The 18,153-nt window shown below is 43.4% G+C and overlaps 1 protein-coding gene across 2 annotated transcripts in view; it reads right to left on the reverse strand.

Annotated features, from left to right (window-relative positions):
• Atp2a2 (ATPase sarcoplasmic/endoplasmic reticulum Ca2+ transporting 2) overlaps positions 1-18,153 on the reverse strand; it is a 55,897-nt gene that overhangs the window by 15,063 nt on the left and 22,681 nt on the right. For both annotated transcript variants that reach the window (XR_003736289.2, XM_028885894.2), the window contains exons 6-7: positions 3,644-3,724; positions 1,755-1,840 (exon numbers count right to left, since the gene is read on the reverse strand). Coding sequence is in view for 1 of the 2 variants with exons in the window: in XM_028885894.2 (XP_028741727.1) it covers positions 1,755-1,840; positions 3,644-3,724 (167 nt within the window). In the remaining variant the exon portion in view is untranslated. The remainder of the gene's footprint in view (positions 1-1,754; positions 1,841-3,643; positions 3,725-18,153) is intronic.

Genomic DNA, 18,153 nt, shown 5'->3' on the forward strand with positions numbered 1-18,153 from the left:
ACACCTGCTCTGGGCTTAGCAGTACTCCAACTGCTATAATCTCAAATTCCATGCAGCTCTCAGCACTAGATACTCTTTGGTTTCTGGCTCCAAAAGTCGGCCTCTCCTCTTTTTGTCATCCATAAGATGGGCAATCAGCCCTGTGGGCTGTTTCAGAGTTTCTGCTCCGGCACCAGTTTAGGCCAGTGAAATCAAGTGTGAGCGACACAGCTGCACTGTTCTCACTGAACACAACAGCACTTGCACTTTATTTACTGTCAGGAGTTAAACTCTAATAACCAGCAAAGCCTGTCCCTTGAATACTAGAGTCTAAATAATAGAAGTATATGCATTCTGCACTACTTGAAGAGTGCCACACCAATAGAAAAATAAACAACCATGTATTTCCCCCTAGGCTCTCCGAATGGTGCACCACTTTGCTCTTTACAAACACATACTTTTTTTTTTTACTACAGGCCACAAACAGCAGCAATGCCCCCATCATTTGAAAGCACCCTTACAGGCTTGAAGACTTTCTGAAAAGTTACTTCTCAACTGTTACATACTGAGGTTAAACATTTCTGCCCTAGTCATTTTATTAGCTGGCAACCAAAACAAAACCATCTAAGTCACACATGCCACCATTTTACAGTTTCTAGTTTTTTGTTGTTGTTTATGCAGTGACATTTGTCAGGGTGGGGGACCTTACAGAATGCACAGTGCTTCCTTTTAATCTCTAGATGACATCTGCCTGTGTGTGTTGCCTGTTTCTTTTTTTCTTCTTTTGTTTTTTGAGACAGGATTTCTCCCATGTAGTTTTGGTGCCTGTCTGGATCTTGCTCTGTAGCCCAGGCTGTCCTTGAACTCACAGAGATCCACCTGGCTTTGCCTCCTGAGTGCTGGGGTTAAAGGCATGCGCCATCACCACCCAGCTGGTTTCTAGTTTTATTTGCTTTATTGCTCAATAAAGACTGAAGCAGGCAGGGCCTTTAGCACACTAAGCGTCCGCCATTGTTTCATCCCCAGCTGTGTTAGTTTTTTGACAGCTGAGACACACAGTAAAGAATAATTATCTTTTGGAAGAACTGATTTTCTGAAGTCTGACCACTGAAGGTAACCAGTAAAAAGTCTGAATTTTCACAACTCTGGGACTGTGGTTGAATGAATGAAAATGGCCCCCATGGACGCAGGGAGTGGCAATTACTGGAAGTGTGGCCTTGAGGTTTTAGAAACTCAAGCCAGGCCTAGTAGCCCACTATCTCTTCCTGCTTCCTGTGGATCCAGATGTAGAACTCTCTGTCTGCTACTTCTCCAGCACCATGTCTGCCTGCATGCCACCATGCTTCCCTCCATGATGATAATGGACTAAACTTCTGAACTGTAAGCCAACCCCAATTAAATGTTCTTCTATAAGAGATTGTTCATGTCTTTTCTTTTTTTTGGTTTTTCGAGACAGGGTTTCTCTGTGTAGCTTTGCGCCTTTCCTGGGACTCACTTGGTAGTGCAGGCTGGCCTCGAACTCACAGAGATCAGCCTGGCTCTGCCTCCCGAGTGCTGGGATTAAAGGCGTGCGCCGCCACCGCCCGGCTGTTCATGTTCATGTCTTTTCACAGCAAGAGAAACCTCTAACTGAGACAAGGACTATCTCCAAAGAAAAGAATGTTCTTAGATAAAGGCAAAGCTTGGTAAAAGTTTGGACAAGCTAGAGCCTAGCATGTGTGAGACCCTGGGTTCAACTCCCAGCAATCGCATCCCCAACACCTGATGAAACTTACCGAAAAGAGCATGTTCTTTTTATCTTGATTGACAGCTCGTGGGTCAGGGACAGGGTCAGTGTGCTTGATGACGGAAACAGATTCACCTAAGCAGGTTATGAGACAGGATGGTTAGCTTGGTTTGAGGCATACCCAATCTTAGTAACCCTCACCCACACCAACCCATCCCCACTGTTCACCAGTGCCAATGAGGGCAGGTGTGGTGGCACACACCTATAACCCCAACACACGGGATGTTGAGGCAGGGGGAAGATTTCCAATTTCAAGGCCACCATGTGCTACATATCCAGTTTGAGGGATGAGCAACACAGAGACTCATTCTCAAATCAAACAAAAGTGCATCCTCATGGCCAATAAGGGAAAAGGAGCAAAGGGCTCAATTTATTCAAAGCAGGCCAACTAGGAAAATAGCAGTGGAAACTAATGTCAGAGTAAAGAATGTCAGGATTACAAACAAGTGTAATTTTAAAGACTAGCCAGGAGCTGGTGGTGCACACCTTTAATCCCAGCACTTGGAAGACAGAGGCTGGCAGATCTCTGTGAATTCCAAGCCAGCCTGGTCTACAAGTTCCAGGACAGCCTTGGCTACTCAGAGAAACCCTGTCTTGAAAAACCAAAACAGATTAATTTTGAAAACATCCCAAATACCTTCATTTCCTAGAATAGTCAAATAATTGGCTGATAAAGGTATGGTTTCTCCTTTGACCTACAACTGTACTAAACAGACATCCAATTGGCCCGGGAATGCACCTCGGTTGATAGAGAGCTTGCTTAGCACGCAAAAATCGGGGTTCGGTCTCCAGCAGCATACAAAGCTGGGTGTGGCGGCACATGCTTGTGAGCCCAGCGGCTGGGAAGTACAGACAGTAGAATGAGCAGTTCACGACTATTCTCCGCTATACACTGAGTTTGAGGGAAGCCTGGGCTCCAGGAGAGCCTGTTTCAAAAAGCTAAGAGGAAAAAAAGGGGGGTCAAGGGAGACCTGAGACTTTTTCAGTTCCCTCATCTACTCTAGATATACCCTAACATTGTGGCTTAAACACTCGAAGATGCTGCTGCTAAAGGGAATTAGCCAGTTAAGCAGTTTATATAAAAAGCAAGTGTTAAAGTCCAGGAGATTCAGACCTACCATATTATGATCAGTCACTTTTAAAACTGACACCCAAATAAATCCTGACAGTGTTTATCATTTATAATTACTCACTTGCTATTTAATTGTGTGCGCATGTGCGCACGTGTCCTGGGAATTGCATGCAGCTGTCAGGCTTGAGCAAGTATCTTTCGTTACCCAAGTGAGCCAATGGCACTAGCCAGCACTGTTTTTAACCTGACAACCTTGCTTCCAGACCATCATCCCTCCCTGGATCGTGCTTGCATCACACACACTGAGGGAATGTTCCAAACAATGCCAAATCCATGAGTAAACACTGCAGGTAGCATGTCACTCTTTCCAGCTAACTTTTGATACCTGCATATTTATTTATTCCAAAGATAGGGAGACAATACTTTAACCTGAAGATTATCACTTATGCTAACAAAGGAATATACAACCATTTTCTTCCTAAAAGTATTTCATAATCAAAATTAAGAACTGAATGCAGTCTCATCTCATTGTATGTCTGTAAGTCAGGTGCGTGTCTATGCCTGGAGATAGAAGGCCGGTGTCAGATCCCCTGGAATTGTGGGGTGCAGGAGATTGAATCTGGGTACTCTGTAAGAAGAGCAAGGGCTCTTAACTGTTAATCCATTCCTCCAGCCCAAAACTAATTTCAAAACTACTCAGAGAGAGTTCAGGTAGGACGCAATAAAGGGGCACTGGGCACTGACTACATATAGCTGGCAGATAAGAAGCTTACAGCTTGAATGATTTTCCACTATGTCCTACTTACCTGTGAGGATTGACTGGTCAACTCTTAGCGTTGTCGACTTGATGGAAGTTAATCTTATATCAGCAGGAACTTTGTCACCAACTAACAGGTTAAAAAAAAAGGCAGCAAACGTAAGCAATGTTGGCAGCTATGTAAAGATGAAACTGTTTCCAAATCAAACTGTTTTTAAAAACAAATACCTTGCCTACAATGCAAAAGAATACCCGTTTCTCAGCAGAGTGACCAGAGTAACACCATCAGTGCACAACAAACACAATGTAGATGGGGCGGGGTCCTAGCACTGCTGGGCTACCTATGGTACAGAGGTAATACCCACAGAAGCTCAAGACTTCAAGGTCATCCTCAGCTATAAACAAATCTGAGGCCAAACACACACACTGAATAGATTTCAAATACACACAAAGGTAATGAATGATGTTTAGGAAAATCTAAATACATATGATTCTAAAAGATGTTTGTTTAATCATGTATGCACACAGGCTTCCAAACTTTTACTTTCAACACTCAGCAATACACTGACTACAACAGCCATGGGGCGAAGGCCAGTTTCACTCCACCAGGAAAGCAACAATATTAACAAGAAACAAACGGTTCTAAAAAGACGATCAATTACTTCACAACACAAAACAGTAGAAATGGTATTTTAACTTTAAAGTGGCAAGAAATAATATAGAACCGAGTCAACAAAGATTTATGGAAGTAAGATTCTTGTATCACAAGATCTAAACATTTGCCAGTTTTAGTGCGGAAAAAAAACCAAGGCTGTCTAGGTCATTAAAGCTTGCCACGCAAGCCTAGACACCTAAGTTCAGTCTCAGAACCTATGAAAAGATGAAAGAATCAACTCCACAAACTTGCCACCCCCCACCCAGTAACAACACAAACCTTAGAAGTAAAAAACCAGAGGTGGGTCTGTGGGATGATGGTTCAGGGGGTAAAGGCACTTGAAGCCAAAACTGAGGTTGATGCCTAGGGTCCCCACAATGGAAGGAAAGAAAAGGATGCGTATGTCACCCAAGACTCTCTGTGTGTAGGACTAGCTTCTTTACTATAGCTCACTTGTGCATCCAGCCACTGTAAACAAGACACGTGAGTGTCACGTGGACAGGACTTTTGTTTTCTACAGCACACTGCTCTGACCGCACAAATCCTCACTTTTGTGAACAATATAAGTAAGCTGTGACAATTTTATACTCACACTACAGTGGAATTTACAAAGATCCCTGTATGTTACATGGGAAGTCACAAGATATCGCACACACAGAGCCGACAGTGGTACAAGGTTTAACAAATGAGGAACAACGGGTCTCCAGGTCTCAGTGGGGAGACACTTCACCTTATAACCTTTGGTACCTTTAAAACTATCAAATAAATAAAGAAATCTCCTGGATATCCTGAAGATCTTTCAGTCAACAGTTTTCTTTCCTAGGCAAAGGGTTCCTTTAATAGACCTAAAGGGCTCTAGGCTGAAAAGCAAAATGATATAATAATACGCCTAGTAACAGACAAAAGAAAAGTTCCACGTACTTCCTGAGAACAGTACCTGGAATGCAGTCTTCAAATACTGTCCAGAAACTGGACATCTGCATGAGAACTAGACGTTCAAGAGTAGGGGACCAGGCATGCCCAGCAGACAGCTTGCTTAGCAGCGCCTGGGACTGCCTCGAGTCTCAAGGTGTGAAACTTCCCACCATGTTCCAAAAGGCAACCAAAGCAGTTTGGAAAATAAAAGGGCAAACTAACCATCCTATCCAAGAAGTAACCCCTGCACTTGTTAATCCTTCAGTTTAGTTCAATTCTCTATTCTTCAGAGCTCTACCCAAGGAGAATATAGCTCTCTCTGTTTCTGTCTCTCTCTAGTTTTGGTTGTTTTTTTTTTTTTTTGGTTTTTCGAGACAGGGTTTCTCTGCGTAGCTTTGCGCCTTTCCTGGAGCTCACTTGGTAGCCCAGGCTGGCCTCGAACTCACAGAGATCCGCCTGGCTCTGCCTCCCGAGTGCTGGGATTAAAGGCGTGCGCCACCACCGCCCGGCTAGTTTTGGTTGTTTTTTGAGACAGGGTTTCTGAGTAGCTCTGGCTATCTTAGAACTCAGAAGTCCACCTGACTCTGCCTCCCAAGTGCTGGGAATAAAGGTGTGCACCACCACCGCCTCTCAGCCTGCTAACTTTTTTTAATCTCTAGTACAGTTGTTCTCAACCTTCCTAATGCTATGATCCTTTAATACAGTTCCTCATGTTGTAATGACCCCAGTCATAAAATTTTCATTCCTACTTCATAGCTGTAATTTTGCTGTTATGGATTGCAATGTAAATATCTGATAAGCAGGATATCTGATATATATATGACCCCTGTGAAGGGCTTGTTTGCAGACATGTTGAAAACCTCTGCAAATCAAGTTTATGCCTAAGAAAACAGAGTGACACAGAAAACTAGTAGGTCAGAAATCTCCAGGGACAAAGATCATCCTTGCATTTGACTGCAGGGACACATACGTGAAGGTAGAATTCCTGCTGGAAATGCTTATGCAACCAACGGCAATATTCCAATTGAATAAATGAACCTTCCACTTTAACTGTTCACTGTATACGCAGGGGAGTACATCCAAAGGATCAAGACATTAAAACAACAAAACCAAACAAACACACATTCCCCACTACAAAGGGTACACCTTTAATCCCAGCACTCAGAAGGCAGAGGCTGGCAGAGGCTGGCAGATCTTTGTGAGTTTAAGGCCAGCCTGGTTTACAGAGCAAGTTCCAGGACAGCAGGGCTGTTACAGAGAAACCCTGTTTTGAAAAACAAACAAACAAACGTGCTGGGAGAGATAGCTCAGGTTAAGAGCACTGGCTGTTCTTCTAGAGGTCCTAAGTTCAATTCCCAGCAACCATAGTGGCTCACAACCATCTGTAATGAGATCTGGTGCCCTCTTCTGGCCTGCAGGCATACATGCAGGAAGAACACTGTACACATAATAAATAAATAAAAAATAGACACCCCCCCCAAAAAAAAACAAACAAAAAAGGTTACGGGGGTTGGGAATTTAGCTCAGTGGTAGAGTGCTTGCCTAGCAAGTGCAAGGCCCTGGGTTCGACCCTCAGCTCCAAAATAAATAAGTAAATAAATAAAACAAACAAACAAAAAAGGTTAGGACCAGGTGTGAGGTAGCTGTGGCCTGTTCTGTCTCTCTGATTGTCCAGCGTTGACCCCAGTACCTGGCTCCCGGTTTGTTTTTTATTAATAAGAACTTTTAAGATTCATGCTACACAGGTGTGTTGGTGCATGCCTTTAATACCAATAAACAACTCCCCCACAAAATTCAAAACAAAACCAAATTGAACAAATCAAGCAAAAGATAAATAAGATTAAAAACAAACAAACAAAATGAAATTAAAAACCACCACAAAGTACTAGTTATTTGTGTTGGTTAACACAAAATGCATGTGGGCATGTGGGCATGTGGCCTGTCCTGGAATGTATGGTCCTGACTTTTAAGACAGGTTTTTGCTAGCATTAAACTTGTGACAATCCTATTGTTTGGCCAAAGTGCCTAGACACCAGCACTTATTTCTGCATGTCACAAACTAGTCTGATTCCCTGTGCCTTTCGACATTGTGAAATGAGCACAAGGTCAAAGGGAAGTATTATTAACTCTAAATGGAAAATTTCAAATGCTCCTTTGATGTCTGAGATGACTTTTATAATGACCCTATGGGAGTTTCAGACAAGACTTCTGGCCAACGTGGTACAGAGGTGCTTGCGATCTACAACTGGTGTCATGCTTCTACGCTGTACCCGAGGAGCACACATAACTGTGTTTACAAAGGTCCATCTGGAGAAGCAGGAAAGAGAGCTCAGGTTAAAAACACTGGCTGCTCTTGCAGAGAGCCTGGGTTCAATTCTCAATATCCACATGGTGGTTCACAACTGCCTTTAATTCCAATTCCAAGGGATCCCATGCCCTCTTCCTCTGTCTTTGGAAATATGGTGAGTAGACAAATGAGCAGGCAAAACACCTATAATTAACAAGGAAAAATTGTTTTGTCTGGCAAGACAGCTCATCCGGTCAAGCTCCCACAGAGCAAGCCTGAGAACCTGAGTTTAATCCCTGGATCTCATGGTGGAAGAGAGAACCACCCCCTTCCTCTGCAGCCCACTGAGCCACCACATGCACACACACTATACGCACATCACAGTAAAACAGAAAGGGCCAAATCCAATAGTACACACCTTTAACCCTAGTACTCAGGAGGTAGAGGCAGGTAGATCTATGAGTTTGAGATCAACTTGTTCCTCACAGTGAATTCCAGGACAGGCAAGGCTACATAATGAGACCCTGTCTTGTCTCCTCAACCCCACCCGCTCCGCCAACACACAAAAAGGTGGGGGTGGGGAGAGAAAGAGAAGTGGGGCATGTGAGCCTAGGCTCCTGTACAAGTGTGCTCATGGAAGCCAGAAGAGACAGTGCTGGAGCTAGCGTTGCAGCTGGTTATAGGCTGCCCAACATAAGCACTAGGAACCCAACTCTGGTCCTCGGCTAAAGCAGGCAGTGCTCTTAACTGACTGTCCTAGCCATCTCTACTCCAACTCTTGGTGCTAAGACCGAACCCAAGGCCATGCATCGCTAGGCAAGTGCCCTCTACTGCTCACTGCTGAGCTATTTACAAATCCTTGCCTTTTTGAAATAAGGTCTCAGTACAGGGTTCAGACTCTTGTTTTTTCTGGAATACTGGGGCAGTGGCGCACACCTTTAATCCCAGCACTCGGGAGGCAGAGCCAAGCGGATCTCTGTGAGTTCGAGGACAGCCTGGGCTACAGAGCGAGATCCAAGACAGGCACCTGTCTCGAAAAACAAACAAACAAAAAAAGGCCTATGCCTCTACACCGGCAATAAATGCATAAATTAAAATTTGTGAGTAACACCATATTAGAGTAAGGTAAAACTAATACCCACATATACATGCTAAATGAAAAATATAATGCTGGCAATATACAGTTAAAGATATAGTTGATGTATGAAGGTTGTCACTCTGCTGTTTTAACATGCACTGCTGGTATTCACTTAACTGTGGATGCTGAAAGACTGCATACCTCCAATGACATCTGGTCCCTCCCTATCACACTTTCTCCCACCCAATCTCTTTCCACACACTTCTTCCGCCCTGCCCCACTTATACCATCTACCTACACTACCCCTTTTCTCGTCTACCACCCTCAAAGCTTGCCCTCTGTCTCAGGGCTGAATAGCTGGATCACTGATTTTTTCTTTTACACAAAAGGTCCAATTGAAATCTGGGACTCTTTTCTCCACGGAGCCTTTCAATCCTGCTCAGAAAGTGAGGACAGTTCTGGTTCATGTGGTTACTGATGTTCTGTTTTTTTAAACACACAGTAACATTACACACACACACACACACACACACACACACACACACACACACACACACCACACACACACACCACACACACAAGATCAATCAAACCCTAATACAGGGAAACTTTCTCCTTTCTTTTCTTTTCTTTTTTTTTTTTTTGAGACAGCGTCTCTCTGGGTAACAGCCCTGGCTATCTGACGACTCGTTTTGTAGCCCAGGCTGGCCTCAAACTCAGAGATCGTCTGCCTCTGCTCCCAAGTGCAGAGTGCAGGGATCAAAGGTGTGCTCAGCCTGGCCACTTTCCCCTCTGTTTCCCCGGGAGCACTGTGTGACCTCCCCAGCCCCTCAACCTGCAGGGAACTTTCAGAACATCTCTCAGGCCTGGGGTACTTTCTCATTAGGTATCACTCGTCAGCTACTATTTGGGATGCACTGGGACCTACTACCCTCTTCAGGGGCTGGGGTTACTTTAGCTACATCACTGCCAAAGAATGAAATCCTAATCCATTATAAAGCTTTAAAAAACAAGTTGTCCTGACAGCAAGTACTTCTCACCTTTACATGTCCTCCAGCAAACTAGTGTCTACCCTTAGAACACAACGTCTCTGCTCTACATTAAACAACTGCCATCTTCCTGTTCAGGATCACAGTTGGACAGGTTAAATGTTATATTCCTTTACAGAAAGAGATGGATAGAGCCATCTCAGCTGGTTTTATAATTATACCTTAATTACATGAGGCCTCAAGATCTTATGGAGGATCTAGGGTAATAGACTGGGGACAGCAAAGCCCTGATACATACATGCTTTAGGTCACCCACACTCCTCTTAGGTATCCCTTATCAATTCTCTGTAAGTAAGCCTAATAAACTCACCAGGGTGAACTCAGACGAAATGGGGGAATCTTGTAAGGAAGGGATAGATATCACTTAGTCACCCCTGTCCCCAGGAAAAATTTCCAAAAACAGATGGTGAAAAATGTTAAAAGACTGAATTTTAATAAAGAAGAAAAAAAAAAAAAAAAACCTACATAGCTTTTCCAGAATGGAAAAGACTACAAAGCTTATGTGAGTTACGAAGCTCTGAGAAGTTATTTAAGTTATGTAGGGATGAGGTTGAGTTTCTAAGGTTAAAGATCAACACTTACAAGAACTGTCTAAAATATATGTCTAATAAAAATTTAGTGTCTGGTGTAACAGACCTTCTTGGTGTTCAATAATCATCCTTGGAGGCCCACACCAATGGGGTCAGACAGGTGAAAAGATTATTTTCACCCTTGCTGTCCAAAGTCAGCTAGGTTCCAGGCTACTATGGAGCATCCCTTACAATGTTCTGTAACCACACGGAGTCTGTTTATTGTGTTCAGGGAGACCTCATGTGGTGAATTCTAATCAATGTCCAGGTTATAAAGAGAGGTCAACAACGGGAAAATGTCCTTCACACCTCCTGGTGAGGCAGTTGCCAAGCAAGGCTTTTCTGACTTATGCTCAGAGACGGCCTAACTGGTAAAGAAAGCCTGAAGGAGCAGCCAGAAGTTAGTTCCGCATGCCCAAAGAATCCCGAGGACCAGATCTTCAACTGGCCTTGACAGTTAAAAAAACAAAAAACAAAAAAGATTAATTTTGACCACATCTATGGTCTTTAACAGCCCCAGGAATGTAATGGTCAGTATGTTTAATGACTAGTCCTCAGACATTATACTTAACCATGAGATGTTATTTCTATAACTTTTCTCACTAAGGATTATCTTCCTGAATTTTTGTTTTTGTTTTTCTGTAGCCCAGGCTGTCCTAGAACTCAAGAGATCCACCTGCTTCTGCCTCCCAGGTGCTGGGATTAAAGGCGTTTTAAGTTGCCTATATATACATAGGAGATGACTTTGGCTCAGTTCAATACTGAAGCTGTCTACCTACAGCTTAAAAAAAAACAAAAAAAAAAAAAAACCTATCTTCTGAAATGCCAATGTCTTTCTTTATATACCCTAACCACAGGAAGCTACCAGATACCCTCCTCCAACTCACAAGTTTGGAAAAATTATTCCAATACCTGAATGATGTCTTTGGGACATTGGTAGACAATGCTATAAAAAGGATCCAATAGGTTTCTTTCTTTCTTTCTTTCTTTCTTTTTTTTTTTTTTTTTTTTTTTGATTTTTTGAGACAGGGTTTCTCTGTGTAGCTTTGCGCCTTTCCTGGAGCTCACTTGGTAGCCCAGGCTGGCTCGAACTCACAGAGATCCGCCTGGCTCTGCCTCCCGAGTGCTGGGATTAAAGGCGTGCGCCACCACCGCCCGGCTAGTTTTGGTTGTTTTTTGAGACAGGGTTTCTGAGTAGCTCTGGCTATCTTAGAACTCAGAAGTCCACCTGACTCTGCCTCCCAAGTGCTGGGAATAAAGGTGTGCACCACCACCGCCTCTCAGCCTGCTAACTTTTTTTAATCTCTAGTACAGTTGTTCTCAACCTTCCTAATGCTATGATCCTTTAATACAGTTCCTCATGTTGTAATGACCCCAGTCATAAAATTTTCATTCCTACTTCATAGCTGTAATTTTGCTGTTATGGATTGCAATGTAAATATCTGATAAGCAGGATATCTGATATATATATGACCCCTGTGAAGGGCTTGTTTGCAGACATGTTGAAAACCTCTGCAAATCAAGTTTATGCCTAAGAAAACAGAGTGACACAGAAAACTAGTAGGTCAGAAATCTCCAGGGACAAAGATCATCCTTGCATTTGACTGCAGGGACACATACGTGAAGGTAGAATTCCTGCTGGAAATGCTTATGCAACCAACGGCAATATTCCAATTGAATAAATGAACCTTCCACTTTAACTGTTCACTGTATACGCAGGGGAGTACATCCAAAGGATCAAGACATTAAAACAACAAAACCAAACAAACACACATTCCCCACTACAAAGGGTACACCTTTAATCCCAGCACTCAGAAGGCAGAGGCTGGCAGAGGCTGGCAGATCTTTGTGAGTTTAAGGCCAGCCTGGTTTACAGAGCAAGTTCCAGGACAGCAGGGCTGTTACAGAGAAACCCTGTTTTGAAAAACAAACAAACAAACGTGCTGGGAGAGATAGCTCAGGTTAAGAGCACTGGCTGTTCTTCTAGAGGTCCTAAGTTCAATTCCCAGCAACCATAGTGGCTCACAACCATCTGTAATGAGATCTGGTGCCCTCTTCTGGCCTGCAGGCATACATGCAGGAAGAACACTGTACACATAATAAATAAATAAAAAATAGACACCCCCCCCAAAAAAAAAACAAACAAAAAAGGTTACGGGGGTTGGGAATTTAGCTCAGTGGTAGAGTGCTTGCCTAGCAAGTGCAAGGCCCTGGGTTCGACCCTCAGCTCCAAAATAAATAAGTAAATAAATAAAACAAACAAACAAAAAAGGTTAGGACCAGGTGTGAGGTAGCTGTGGCCTGTTCTGTCTCTCTGATTGTCCAGCGTTGACCCCAGTACCTGGCTCCCGGTTTGTTTTTTATTAATAAGAACTTTTAAGATTCATGCTACACAGGTGTGTTGGTGCATGCCTTTAATACCAATAAACAACTCCCCCACAAAATTCAAAACAAAACCAAATTGAACAAATCAAGCAAAAGATAAATAAGATTAAAAACAAACAAACAAAATGAAATTAAAAACCACCACAAAGTACTAGTTATTTGTGTTGGTTAACACAAAATGCATGTGGGCATGTGGGCATGTGGCCTGTCCTGGAATGTATGGTCCTGACTTTTAAGACAGGTTTTTGCTAGCATTAAACTTGTGACAATCCTATTGTTTGGCCAAAGTGCCTAGACACCAGCACTTATTTCTGCATGTCACAAACTAGTCTGATTCCCTGTGCCTTTCGACATTGTGAAATGAGCACAAGGTCAAAGGGAAGTATTATTAACTCTAAATGGAAAATTTCAAATGCTCCTTTGATGTCTGAGATGACTTTTATAATGACCCTATGGGAGTTTCAGACAAGACTTCTGGCCAACGTGGTACAGAGGTGCTTGCGATCTACAACTGGTGTCATGCTTCTACGCTGTACCCGAGGAGCACACATAACTGTGTTTACAAAGGTCCATCTGGAGAAGCAGGAAAGAGAGCTCAGGTTAAAAACACTGGCTGCTCTTGCAGAGAGCCTGGGTTCAATTCTCAATATCCACATGGTGGTTCACAACTGCCTTTAATTCCAATTCCAAGGGATCCCATGCCCTCTTCCTCTGTCTTTGGAAATATGGTGAGTAGACAAATGAGCAGGCAAAACACCTATAATTAACAAGGAAAAATTGTTTTGTCTGGCAAGACAGCTCATCCGGTCAAGCTCCCACAGAGCAAGCCTGAGAACCTGAGTTTAATCCCTGGATCTCATGGTGGAAGAGAGAACCACCCCCTTCCTCTGCAGCCCACTGAGCCACCACATGCACACACACTATACGCACATCACAGTAAAACAGAAAGGGCCAAATCCAATAGTACACACCTTTAACCCTAGTACTCAGGAGGTAGAGGCAGGTAGATCTATGAGTTTGAGATCAACTTGTTCCTCACAGTGAATTCCAGGACAGGCAAGGCTACATAATGAGACCCTGTCTTGTCTCCTCAACCCCACCCGCTCCCGCCAACACACAAAAAGGTGGGGGTGGGGAGAGAAAGAGAAGTGGGGCATGTGAGCCTAGGCTCCTGTACAAGTGTGCTCATGGAAGCCAGAAGAGACAGTGCTGGAGCTAGCGTTGCAGCTGGTTATAGGCTGCCCAACATAAGCACTAGGAACCCAACTCTGGTCCTCGGCTAAAGCAGGCAGTGCTCTTAACTGACTGTCCTAGCCATCTCTACTCCAACTCTTGGTGCTAAGACCGAACCCAAGGCCATGCATCGCTAGGCAAGTGCCCTCTACTGCTCACTGCTGAGCTATTTACAAATCCTTGCCTTTTTGAAATAAGGTCTCAGTACAGGGTTCAGACTCTTGTTTTTTCTGGAATACTGGGGCAGTGGCGCACACCTTTAATCCCAGCACTCGGGAGGCAGAGCCAAGCGGATCTCTGTGAGTTCGAGGACAGCCTGGGCTACAGAGCGAGATCCAAGACAGGCACCTGTCTCGAAAAACAAACAAACAAAAAAAAGGCCTATGCCTCTACACCGGCAATAAATGCATAAATTAAAATTTGTGAGTAACACCATATTAGAGTAAGGTAAAACTAATACCCACATATACATGCTAAATGAAAAAATATAATGCTGGCAATATACAGTTAAAGATATAGTTGATGTATGAAGGTTGTCACTCTGCTGTTTTAACATGCACTGCTGGTATTCACTTAACTGTGGATGCTGAAAGACTGCATACCTCCAATGACATCTGGTCCCTCCCTATCACACTTTCTCCCACCCAATCTCTTTCCACACACTTCTTCCGCCCTGCCCCACTTATACCATCTACCTACACTACCCCTTTTCTCGTCTACCACCCTCAAAGCTTGCCCTCTGTCTCAGGGCTGAATAGCTGGATCACTGATTTTTTCTTTTACACAAAAGGTCCAATTGAAATCTGGGACTCTTTTCTCCACGGAGCCTTTCAATCCTGCTCAGAAAGTGAGGACAGTTCTGGTTCATGTGGTTACTGATGTTCTGTTTTTTTAAACACACAGTAACATTACACACACACACACACACACACACACACACACACACACCACACACACACACCACACACACAAGATCAATCAAACCCTAATACAGGGAAACTTTCTCCTTTCTTTTCTTTTCTTTTTTTTTTTTTGAGACAGCGTCTCTCTGGGTAACAGCCCTGGCTATCTGACGACTCGTTTTGTAGCCCAGGCTGGCCTCAAACTCAGAGATCGTCTGCCTCTGCTCCCAAGTGCAGAGTGCAGGGATCAAAGGTGTGCTCAGCCTGGCCACTTTCCCCTCTGTTTCCCCGGGAGCACTGTGTGACCTCCCCAGCCCCTCAACCTGCAGGGAACTTTCAGAACATCTCTCAGGCCTGGGGTACTTTCTCATTAGGTATCACTCGTCAGCTACTATTTGGGATGCACTGGGACCTACTACCCTCTTCAGGGGCTGGGGTTACTTTAGCTACATCACTGCCAAAGAATGAAATCCTAATCCATTATAAAGCTTTAAAAAACAAGTTGTCCTGACAGCAAGTACTTCTCACCTTTACATGTCCTCCAGCAAACTAGTGTCTACCCTTAGAACACAACGTCTCTGCTCTACATTAAACAACTGCCATCTTCCTGTTCAGGATCACAGTTGGACAGGTTAAATGTTATATTCCTTTACAGAAAGAGATGGATAGAGCCATCTCAGCTGGTTTTATAATTATACCTTAATTACATGAGGCCTCAAGATCTTATGGAGGATCTAGGGTAATAGACTGGGGACAGCAAAGCCCTGATACATACATGCTTTAGGTCACCCACACTCCTCTTAGGTATCCCTTATCAATTCTCTGTAAGTAAGCCTAATAAACTCACCAGGGTGAACTCAGACGAAATGGGGGAATCTTGTAAGGAAGGGATAGATATCACTTAGTCACCCCTGTCCCCCAGGAAAAATTTCCAAAAACAGATGGTGAAAAATGTTAAAAGACTGAATTTTAATAAAGAAGAAAAAAAAAAAAAAAACCTACATAGCTTTTCCAGAATGGAAAAGACTACAAAGCTTATGTGAGTTACGAAGCTCTGAGAAGTTATTTAAGTTATGTAGGGATGAGGTTGAGTTTCTAAGGTTAAAGATCAACACTTACAAGAACTGTCTAAAATATATGTCTAATAAAAATTTAGTGTCTGGTGTAACAGACCTTCTTGGTGTTCAATAATCATCCTTGGAGGCCCACACCAATGGGGTCAGACAGGTGAAAAGATTATTTTCACCCTTGCTGTCCAAAGTCAGCTAGGTTCCAGGCTACTATGGAGCATCCCTTACAATGTTCTGTAACCACACGGAGTCTGTTTATTGTGTTCAGGGAGACCTCATGTGGTGAATTCTAATCAATGTCCAGGTTATAAAGAGAGGTCAACAACGGGAAAATGTCCTTCACACCTCCTGGTGAGGCAGTTGCCAAGCAAGGCTTTTCTGACTTATGCTCAGAGACGGCCTAACTGGTAAAGAAAGCCTGAAGGAGCAGCCAGAAGTTAGTTCCGCATGCCCAAAGAATCCCGAGGACCAGATCTTCAACTGGCCTTGACAGTTAAAAAAACAAAAAACAAAAAAGATTAATTTTGACCACATCTATGGTCTTTAACAGCCCCAGGAATGTAATGGTCAGTATGTTTAATGACTAGTCCTCAGACATTATACTTAACCATGAGATGTTATTTCTATAACTTTTCTCACTAAGGATTATCTTCCTGAATTTTTGTTTTTGTTTTTCTGTAGCCCAGGCTGTCCTAGAACTCAAGAGATCCACCTGCTTCTGCCTCCCAGGTGCTGGGATTAAAGGCGTTTTAAGTTGCCTATATATACATAGGAGATGACTTTGGCTCAGTTCAATACTGAAGCTGTCTACCTACAGCTTAAAAAAAAACAAAAAAAAAAAAAACCTATCTTCTGAAATGCCAATGTCTTTCTTTATATACCCTAACCACAGGAAGCTACCAGATACCCTCCTCCAACTCACAAGTTTGGAAAAATTATTCCAATACCTGAATGATGTCTTTGGGACATTGGTAGACAATGCTATAAAAAGGATCCAATAGGTTTCTTTCTTTCTTTCTTTCTTTCTTTTTTTTTTTTTTTTTTTTTGATTTTTTGAGACAGGGTTTCTCTGTGTAGCTTTGCGCCTTTCCTGGAGCTCACTTGGTAGCCCAGGCTGGCCTCGAACTCACAGAGATCTGCCTGGCTCTGCCTCCCGAGTGCTGGGATTAAAGGCGTGTGCCACCAACGCCCAGCCTTAGGATTTTTTTTTTTCCTCGAGACAGGGTTTTTCTGTGTAGCTTTAGAGCCTTTCCTGGAACTCACTTGGTAGCCCAGGCTGGCCTTGAACTCACAGAGATCCGCCTGCCTCTGCCTCCAGAGTACTGGGATTAAAGGCATGCGCCACCACCGCCCCCAATAGGTTTCTGTCTCTTTTGAATGTCAATTAGATACTGACATGAACTGATTTTTTTTTAAACTGACTCCCCTTAAAAGCTTCTAGATTAGTCACACTCTCATGAGACAGCCTATGCAGTCCCGGAACTCACTCTGTAGATCAGGCTTGGCCTTGAACTCACAGATATCCACCTGCCTCTGCCTCCCAAGTATTTGGATCTCTGAGTTCAAGGACAGCCAAGCCAGGGCAATGAAGAGAAACCCTGTCTCGTGGGAAACAACTACAAAACCTGATTCTAAGACCCTACTCCTGCACTCTAGGATACTAGCAGGGCTTGGGGGTACCAACCTCTCAGACCAATCAAGTCTACCCCAGTTTTGAGGCTGAGTCATTCTTTCATTTCCCTCTGGTGACCTACTTCTTACATCACTTCTCAGCCTTTCTGGCTAAGATCAAGTATAAAAATTTAACACACGGAGGGCTAGCAAGACAACTCAGCAGTTAAACCCACTCGCCACCAAGCCTGACACCCAAGTCCAATCTCCAGGACCCACACTGTAGGAGACAACAAACTCCTATAACTTGTTCCTAACCTTTGTGGGTGAACACAGACACAGACACACACAGACACACACACACACACTATGTAAATAAATACATTTCCTAATGTTAGGAAAATACTCGCTCATAACCACAGGTTCACAGATTCTGCAGAGGGCTTATTCAGGACAGCTTCTATTACGTTTCTGGCATACCAGAAATACTAGCTCCAGAGTGAAAGTCCAACTGCTTAGCACTTGGGAAGTGGCTATCTTCATGTTGTGTGACTACTCTGCTCCTATTACAAGATTATCCCTTTGTGGAAAGACATGAAGCAAGCATACCCAAGTTCGTTTTTTTATAGCTCAGCATGTTCCAGAGTTCTCTTAGCAGGAGAACCTTTGCATCATCTTAGTTAACTTAACCCATGACCTTGTTTTACAGACAGGAACTAAGGCCAGGAAGTAAAAGAGTTTTGCTTCAGGAAGCTCAATTAATCAAAGACTTCCTTGAACTTGCTATGACCACTTCATTTCTTTT

Source organism: Peromyscus leucopus, chromosome 23 (assembly GCF_004664715.2).
Source record: "Peromyscus leucopus breed LL Stock chromosome 23, UCI_PerLeu_2.1, whole genome shotgun sequence".
NCBI lineage: Eukaryota > Metazoa > Chordata > Mammalia > Rodentia > Cricetidae > Peromyscus > Peromyscus leucopus.